Here is an 8,099-nt window from a genome sequence, read left to right on the forward strand (position 1 = left end):
TAGGTTTGCCAAGGAGGATCATCCGCCTGACACGGTCATTAAGCACCCGAGGAAGGAGAGAGAGTATGATCGTTATTGATCTACTTACTCTTGACTTGGGATGCCTTGGGGAGCTGTGGCTGGAGGGTTGGGGGTTGGAAAAGTCGGTGAGAGTGTGGGAGGATGATATACAACAACAAAATTGATTTACATACTTAGTTACATATTACGAGACTGGTTCTGAATGGATCTCTGCTTTGTTGTTTTGCTTGGAAGCTTGGAATTTGGCACGATTCTGGCCTTTTGACTGGACCCTGTTTAATCGATGAGATCCGTCAGGGCTGGATCATGGTATACAAATCGTTGAGTCTTAGGCTCAAGTCATAATGTTAAATACATCAATAAGTACCCTGTCTCTACATTCTCTCCGCCTTCTATTCTTCTCCAAGGCAATTCTCGCTCTGTTAGATCTCTTGGTTATCAATTGTGAAACCTTCAATGTCCTGCGCTAACTCTATGTTTTGGGGAAGCGAGTTCTCTTCCACCTCCGCCACGGCCGTTGATGCCTTCGTTGCTGTGTAGGGTACTCATTATCGAAGGAGGTGCAGAGTTCCTAGTCGACGCCTGTGGTCTGAATGGGTGGCTGAGGTTGCGGAGGTTATCGAAATGGGATTTGTTTGGTGAGTCTGTTGGATACGGTACGTTACTAATGATACTTTTTGTGGTCATGTGGAAATAGGCTTACCTTAACGTCAGAGAATTGGAACTCCCAGCCGTCCGAGATTTTGGCTTTTAGTTGGTTGGTTTGGTGGGCTGGAGTACTCTGGTTGGTTGGGAGGCTGGTTGGTTTGCTCCTTGAATTCCTTGGTTCGGTACCTCTTCTTGTCTCCCATGTCACAAAATAACATCAAAAGTCGTCAGAAGGGGGGTGAAGTTTCTCTTACTACTCCTAGTTCAGTCGCGTTTTCCCTCCTTTGCCTCTTCCGTTCTATCTGAACGGGATTCAGACATCACGTATGTCATATACGGTCGCGACGTTTTGACTTGACCCAACTCTTCTTGAAATACCTGACGCCTGAAACCTCTACTCCGTTGTATAAGCTGGAAAGGTATTGATAATTTTCTCCATGTTGCTACGCAGAACTCGAAAGGATGCTTTGCATCAGGGGCAGCCACTAATTTTAGAACTTTCAAACACCCTCAGGGACCTCTTCTTGCTTCATTCAAGAAATACATCTCTCCTTCTCTTGGTGCAGGCTCTCTTATTGTTACAAGCTCAGGATCTTTGATGAGAATTTGGGTTTCTAAGAGGGTCTGCTTGTGAGAGGAAAACTTGCCATCAGTGCAAGTCTTCCCGTGTCGAATACCTTAAGCCGAAAGGCATATATTTGTGATAACAGCCATAGTGACGGTTTGAGTTGACTCGATCAGAATCTGTGCCCAGTGATATAGCTTGAATGGGAATTCGACGTACATAGGGTCCTCCCCATGCGCCCGGAATGCGATGAGATTTCTTGCGGAACGATCGACCCCGGTTTGGTCAAGAATATCAAGACACGCCGTGATAAACGGGCCGATATCTTCTCGCCAGTCCGGATTTTCGATATAAAAGTTGATAAAGCCATCCACGTCATGGTCTTCGATAATTTCCATAATCGTCTGCCTGCAGAGCGGGTCGGACCAAGGAAATGATCTGAGAAGAGGCCGAAATGAAGCTGTCATCATCAAATCAACTATAGAAACTCTTCTTGCATTACCGGTACACGCCGATATTTCTAGTCCGTAGAGATTGCGAAGAAGTTGGATGTTCCGCTCGTTTGGATTGTGCCTCCAGCTTTCGAGCCAGGCTTCCCTCAGAGTCACCTTGGCTTGTTTCTTTGAAGTTGAGAAGACAGAAGCATATGCTCCAGCTACGGGGGTCGAGTCGGCATGCCAATATGAGTGCGATATTCCTCTTTTGAAAAGGTTACCTCGGTCTTCCAAAGACTTTGCAGTAGCTTTTACGTCATTTGCTAAAGGGCAAGCAGTATTCTCCTCAAAAAGTCGGAGGGGTAGTTCCACAGCCTTTGCTCGACGGCGCAACCGTAGTCCAGAAGTAATGTCGTTATTGCTGACTGCTGCTCCAGATGAAGACGCTATTGGGCCGTTATCGGGGTTGCCGTTGATCACAGGACTAGAACGCTCAATGCGATAAGCAGCTTCAAGTCCATCCAGAAGTGCTTCGATATCAGCTTGTATGACAACATAACTAAAGTCTGCTTCCCCAAATCGGAATCCTCTAGCCATAGTCAAGGCAAGGCGGCAGGCCTTCGACATGAACCACCAACTGATTGCATGCCACAACGCAGCATATCCCCATATGTAGCTACCGTTGTGTGTCCTGGACTCCGTAGCCCCTAGCATCTTCCTTATCACCGTTCGACGATAGAGAGTACTGTTCGAGGGATTGGTGTCTCTGTAAAAAGGCGGCGGAGGCAATTCTTGGCTGGCCGCTTTGAGGCACTGACGTGTTGCCCGATCGGCTTCCTTTCGCTGAGTTAGTCGAAACCCAGCTTGCTGTCACATTGGGGTATATTCCTCACCACATCAGATTGACAGTGTTCGAGATAGTCTTTTATAGCAGTCCAGATGGCCAATCGAAAAGCGTAGAAAGTCAGGACGGTCCCAGCCGCAAATGCTCCAGCGGCGATGATAGTCCCGATAGGCTCACAGTCCCAGCAGGCAAGAAATCTTACACAACGAACAATTGGGCCCGGGGCGGCCGCATGCTGTTGGCACAAACGACCTTGGGCACATGGTTGCTGACCTTGAGCCTGCTGGTTGCCTTGGTTCCCAGCACCCGCATTAGGCTGGATTTGCTGTTGGATTTGAAGTTGGCCTTGGGCTTGAGGAGCGGCAGGAGGACGGTTTGTTCCTCCAAGAGGGTTTAGCTGCGGCGTTCCCCAGGATTCCAAGGGGGATAGGAAGCTGTGCCATGATCGAAATAAGAAGAGAATCACGCTAAACTACGCAAAAACGACAAGATAATGGCATGCAAGGAGGGGCGCTTGATGAATGTGACGCTTGTCTTCCATTTTTGTGGTTGAAGAACTCTCAGCCTCACGAGGCGTGGGGTCAAACCTGGTTGCCAAAACGTGACGCGGGATGCTACAGTTAGGGGACACTAAAAAGGGCCCGTCGGCTAAATCCCTACCAAAAACAGCTATTTTGCGCACATTTCACTGAGGAATAACTCTGTCCCTTCGCCCGGTGAGACATACTGTGGTAGTTGAACTCTAATTCCTCAATCTTCGTGCCACATTCGGTTGGTAAGCTTGCCGCTCTTGCTCAGGCGTTAATTACCCTCGGCTCACTCTCGGCTCAGTCAGCTCACCTGAGCAACCTGAGCAACCTGAGCAGTACCCACCTAACTAATGAGGCTAGATATTGGCTTAGGGCACGCATTATGTTATTTTTGTCAAGTTTTAACGATTATTCCTTGGGGCCCAAGGAGGCTTTCAAGGATCCTGAATAAGACCTCTAAAAAAAAAATAGATTACGTTATGCCATAGGCTACTACCTACGGCAAATAGGTATTTTATTTGAAAGAGAGAAATTTGCTGCTATTTGCTATAAATCGAATTGGTAGTCTTGACCTGGCTCAATTCTCGCTCAGCTTCCTATCGAATTCTGAGGGCTACCACTAAATATCTGATCAAGTGGAAGGATTTGAAAAGGGTACTTGGAAGGGCTGTCTAATATAGATCGGATTATCATTTAGGCCAACTGAGACGCAAAGAGCTCAGCTTGAAGTCACTGCTTTATCAAGGCTCAAAGTGGTTGATCAACTGGTTTCCTATATTATTCTTCAATAAAAACAACGTAAGCAATCTTTCTATCACACGTTTTCTGCTTCAGGCAGATCCTGCAGGCACCGGAATCCCACCGTCTTATGTGAGAGGGTCGAACTTCTGGTCGCGCGGCAGAGGCGGAAGAATCTGGCTCACCCACGCGATGGCCTGCGGCGCTCCGAAGCTGATCTTGCAGCCGGTGGCCGTGGAACGGACCTGCATGCTCTGCTCGCTCGCTGACTCATGGAAGCTGCTCGACACGGACCACGGCCCGTAGCCGACCGACGCGCCGCGGGAGGAGTTGCTGTGCGAGTCGAAGTGCTCCTCAACGTGCTTGGTGGCGTCGCGGAACTCGATGGTGGTGTCGGCGGCGACGATGAAGGAGGTCGGGTAAGGTTACGCCGGGAACTGGTTCCACAGCGCGATGACCTCGACCTTCTGGCCCTTGATCATCTGGTGCAGCTTGAGCGGGCCCGGGCTCAGCTTCATGCCGTCCGCGACCTCGAGGTCGACGTCGCTGAACAGCTCGCCGTACAGCCAGGGGCGGTTGATGTTGACGAGGAGTGCGGAGAAGGAGACGTTCACGTCGCAAGCGGCCATGTCGCTCTGCATTGCCCTGTGGGACTTGCCGTGCACATAGAACCCGCCGACAGACCAGAGCCCAAAGCCGACCGATCCACCCACCTTCATGCCTCAGTATATCATATTGGATTAACCGGATTGGGCAACGCACGCGCGCAAAGATAGGAGGTAATCTTATCTGACGATCTGATTCCCACGGGTCAACGCCCCTCATTTCCACGGGCCAACGCCCCTCACATCCAACTGCCCGCATGGCCGCTAAACCAATAAAACAAAAACAAAAACAAAAAGGAAAAGCAGCATTAGAGCAGAGGTAATTGAAAAACTAAACGCTACAATAGTGGAGGTAAGGTAGTCAGACATTTAAGTTAGAGGGGGAGGATATTTCGGCACAAAAGTGAGAGATTAAGGCAAAGGAGAGCTAGGATTAGTTTAAACTTATAATATTATTATAATCCAACCTTTTTATTGAAACATCTTACTACTTGCGATGACACTTTTAAATGTTATTTACATGAAAACGCGATTATTTTCGATGGAATTTGATGTAGTTCGCATTTAAGGTGTCAATTTTTGGTTGGGGCGTTGTGGCGTTGCCCCGTGGAAATGAGTAAACCCAAGAACGATATGCCCCAACTTTTGCAATTTTTTATGTTGTGCATTGCAGAAAGGGGCTACTAGACGTATAATAAGTGATTGACTGTCTGCCCGAAACTAGCAACTCGGAGCCAGAAGTCTCAAAAGAACAGTAAAGATGCAACACTTGTTTATCTCAGCTTTGCTGGCAGGTGCAGCTGTTACTACAGCATGCGTACTCCCTACTGACACCCTCTCCAACAACATCACTGATGGCTTCGGGATCCTGATCCAGAATCCTGAGTTTCCTGCCATCCATGACCACTATATGATGCTAGACCCCGCTGGAGGTGGTGACATGCATTGGTTCGTTGCTGGATCGCCGCCAGTCGGCAATTCTGCGTTCAACCTAGTGCTCATCGAAGGTGTACTCGAACAGGGTGTCATCCACGCGGTCATCGATGGCGAGGTAAGATTGCCGGTATCCCTTAACCATACGAAGAAACCTGGCTCAAGTAAGGATTCATCTATAGTATGACCCAGTCGCCAACACGACCAAGATATTCATGACGGAACGCACTGATTATCTGGCCTACTTTAGTCCAGTGTACGCCTGTGATCCAGATAACGACGAGCTACAGGTCGTACTTGCGTTTCAGGGTCGTGAAGACTTTGGGGATGGTGGGCTGATCTGCGTACGACCGTCCTACGACAATAGTTATGAGTTTCGATACTCGCCTCCGGGTAATACTGGTAAGTCGCCTTAACCAGGGGGAACGAGATGCTGGTATCGCGTTGCTAAGTCGATTTTGCGTTTAGCGATTGACCCAGGTCAATGCATTCCGGTGACAATGGTTGTGGTACCTGCGGGCGAGGCGAGCACTTACCCTACCAGCGGCCCCTCCTCCTCAACCTCCAGCCTTGCACAAAGCACTCCCAGCACAACTAGCACCACCAGCACTACCTTCGCCAGCAGCAGCACCTCAAGCTCTGCGACGGCATCCGCAACGCTACAGCACAAGCCTGTCGTTGGACCCTATTCATTTCTAGGTTGCTATACGGAAGCTACTACCGGGCGTGCTCTTTCTGCCAAGTCCTCTTACGATTACCCTGGCATGACAGTAGAAGAGTGCGAGGCCGACTGCATTGGTTACACCTATTTTGGTGTTGAATATGGTGGAGAATGTTTGTTACCCTTCTAATAGTTTTAAAGTCTTCATACTAATATAAAAGATAGGTTATTGCGGTAACACTATTAATGCTGGATCTGTTTTAGCAGCTCTTACTGATTGCAAATTTATTTGCCCTGGAAATCCCTACGAATACTGCGGTGCTGGTCTTAGACTTGAGATGTATGAGCTTGGATCTGCTATTGTCTCTGTGACTTCTTCGTCATCCTCGTCCTCATTATCGTCCTCGTCCTCATTATCGTCCTCGCCCTTGTCATCGTCCTCGTCCTTGTCATCGTCCTTACCCTTGTCATCGTCCTTGTCATCGTCCTCGACCTCACCATCCATTATTAGCACGTCAACGTCAAGCACCACCAGCAGCAGCGCCTCAAGCTCTACCACGGCATCAACGCTACAGCACAAGCCTATCGTTGGACCCTATTCATTTCTAGGTTGCTATACAGAAGCTACTACCGGGCGTGCTCTTTCTGCCAAGTCTTCTTACGATTACCCTGGAATGACAGTAGAAGAGTGCGAGGCTAATTGCATTGGTTATACCTATTTTGGTATTGAGTATGGAGGAGAATGTATGTTACCCCTCTAGATCAAAGTCCTTATGCTTATACAGAAGATAGGTTATTGCGGCAATATTATTAATGCTGGATCCGTCTTAGCAGCTCTTACTGATTGCAGCTTTATCTGCCCTGGAAATCCTTATGAGTACTGTGGTGCTGGTTCTAGACTTGAGATGTATGAGCTTGGATCTGCTATTGGTAGCAGCCCCCTTCCATACACCGACATGACGGCCAACGGCTTTTCCTTTGTGGGCTGCGCCCCGGAGGCGAGTAACGCCGACGATGGCCCAGCACGTACTCTTACTGGAACCCTCTACGCGGATGACGCCATGACGGACGGGGAGTGTATGGCCTTCTGCAGCTCGCAGGGGTACGCGTTTGCCGGAACGGAGTATGCCCGGGAATGTTGGTGTGGCAATTCCGTCGCCCCTGGTAGAGAGCCGCAGACGACGATCGCGAGTCTGGCAAACTGTAACTACCCATGCGGGGGCAACACGGCCCAATACTGCGGTGGCTCTTCGTGGTTGAGTCTCTACCAGGCTTGCACTGCGGGATCTGCTTGTGTTAATGCGCAGTTCACTTAAACTTCTGCTGAAAGATGGAAGAGACACGTTCGAGGCCAAATCACGAACATTTGATAGCACTTGATAATACTCCTAATAACCTCTTGAGCTAGAGTTTACTTCAACTTCTCATCTGTAGAATACATCGGCCTAGTTAACATGTCAATGATTCCATCCGCCTGTAACACTAAAAGATCTTCTTCTTTATTATAATATCGAAGCACAAGTAATAATACTGCATGGTTTTTAGGGGATTTTAAGTGAAGTGGGTGACTTTGGTGTTCCGAGGCCCAAAAACTGCCCTATGCGATACAAACTTCTGCTCAGGCCCTGATCAGGTACGCTCACCTTCGGCCCGGGTATGCTCCCCCTCAGCTCAGGTTAAAGCAGCAGCTGCTCACATTCGGAGACTAAAACGGAACGAGCGAGGATGAGATTAGAGTCCGACTTTCGTGGTAGTCTGTTTGGTATCGCTAGATAATTCGAGATGAATCTTTCTCTCCTGATGTCACGTCAGTGAAACGAACGATTAATCAATATTTTTTTAAGCTCGCCATATCTCACTTCATCGTGTGTGAACGAGTTCAAGAACTCCACTCCTTCGTGCCACAGCCCAAGAGCCATTCCAAAGACTGCTACTTGTGGCCCTAGATGCCACTGGCAGCCATTGCTCGCGCGGCCTTCGGCTACATTCATTTTCTTGACCAACTTTGAACTCCTCAAGGAGGGATTCAAAATCATGCGTGGGCCGATTGTTAAGACTTCCCTTCTGCCAATTGTATCTGAGAAAGACCATTACAAGAGACGTTTGAGGAGTGCCGGAAA

General features: G+C 48.8%; 3 protein-coding genes across 3 annotated transcripts; 1 reads left to right on the forward strand and 2 right to left on the reverse strand.

Annotated features, from left to right (window-relative positions):
• Positions 1 to 1,307: 1,307 nt before the first annotated feature.
• K444DRAFT_392793 (uncharacterized protein) lies at positions 1,308 to 2,591 on the reverse strand. The gene is made up of 2 exons (XM_024872458.1): positions 2,562 to 2,591; positions 1,308 to 2,505 (listed from the first exon to the last, which is right to left on the reverse strand). The coding sequence occupies exon 2, from the start codon at positions 2,380 to 2,382 to the stop codon at positions 1,348 to 1,350; it is 1,035 nt and encodes a 344-aa protein (XP_024737343.1). The 5' UTR covers positions 2,383 to 2,505; positions 2,562 to 2,591; the 3' UTR covers positions 1,308 to 1,347.
• Positions 2,592 to 3,899: 1,308 nt separating this feature from the next.
• On the reverse strand, positions 3,900 to 4,816 carry K444DRAFT_392818 (uncharacterized protein). Its single transcript, XM_024872459.1, has one exon. It carries the CDS (start codon positions 4,642 to 4,644, stop codon positions 4,135 to 4,137), a length of 510 nt encoding a protein of 169 aa, XP_024737344.1. The 5' UTR covers positions 4,645 to 4,816; the 3' UTR covers positions 3,900 to 4,134.
• Positions 4,817 to 5,112: 296 nt separating this feature from the next.
• K444DRAFT_392823 (WSC-domain-containing protein) lies at positions 5,113 to 7,423 on the forward strand. The gene is made up of 5 exons (XM_024872460.1): positions 5,113 to 5,436; positions 5,501 to 5,720; positions 5,787 to 6,152; positions 6,205 to 6,723; positions 6,772 to 7,423. The coding sequence occupies exons 1-5, from the start codon at positions 5,146 to 5,148 to the stop codon at positions 7,293 to 7,295; spliced, it is 1,920 nt and encodes a 639-aa protein (XP_024737345.1). The 5' UTR covers positions 5,113 to 5,145; the 3' UTR covers positions 7,296 to 7,423.
• Positions 7,424 to 8,099: the final 676 nt, after the last annotated feature.

Source organism: Hyaloscypha bicolor (assembly GCF_002865645.1).
Source record: "Hyaloscypha bicolor E unplaced genomic scaffold K444scaffold_60, whole genome shotgun sequence".
Lineage (NCBI taxonomy): Eukaryota > Fungi > Ascomycota > Leotiomycetes > Helotiales > Hyaloscyphaceae > Hyaloscypha > Hyaloscypha bicolor.

Coding starts and splice junctions, on each gene's coding strand:
- K444DRAFT_392793 (XM_024872458.1), bottom strand. CDS start 2,382: ATGCTAGGGGCTACGGAGTCCAGGACACACAACGGTAGCTACATATGG.
- K444DRAFT_392818 (XM_024872459.1), bottom strand. CDS start 4,644: ATGCGGGCAGTTGGATGTGAGGGGCGTTGGCCCGTGGAAATGAGGGGC.
- K444DRAFT_392823 (XM_024872460.1), top strand. CDS start 5,146: ATGCAACACTTGTTTATCTCAGCTTTGCTGGCAGGTGCAGCTGTTACT. Junction 5,437..5,500: donor ACGCGGTCATCGATGGCGAG/GTAAGATTGCCG, acceptor ATTCATCTATAG/TATGACCCAGTCGCCAACAC. Junction 6,153..6,204: donor TGTTGAATATGGTGGAGAAT/GTTTGTTACCCT, acceptor TATAAAAGATAG/GTTATTGCGGTAACACTATT.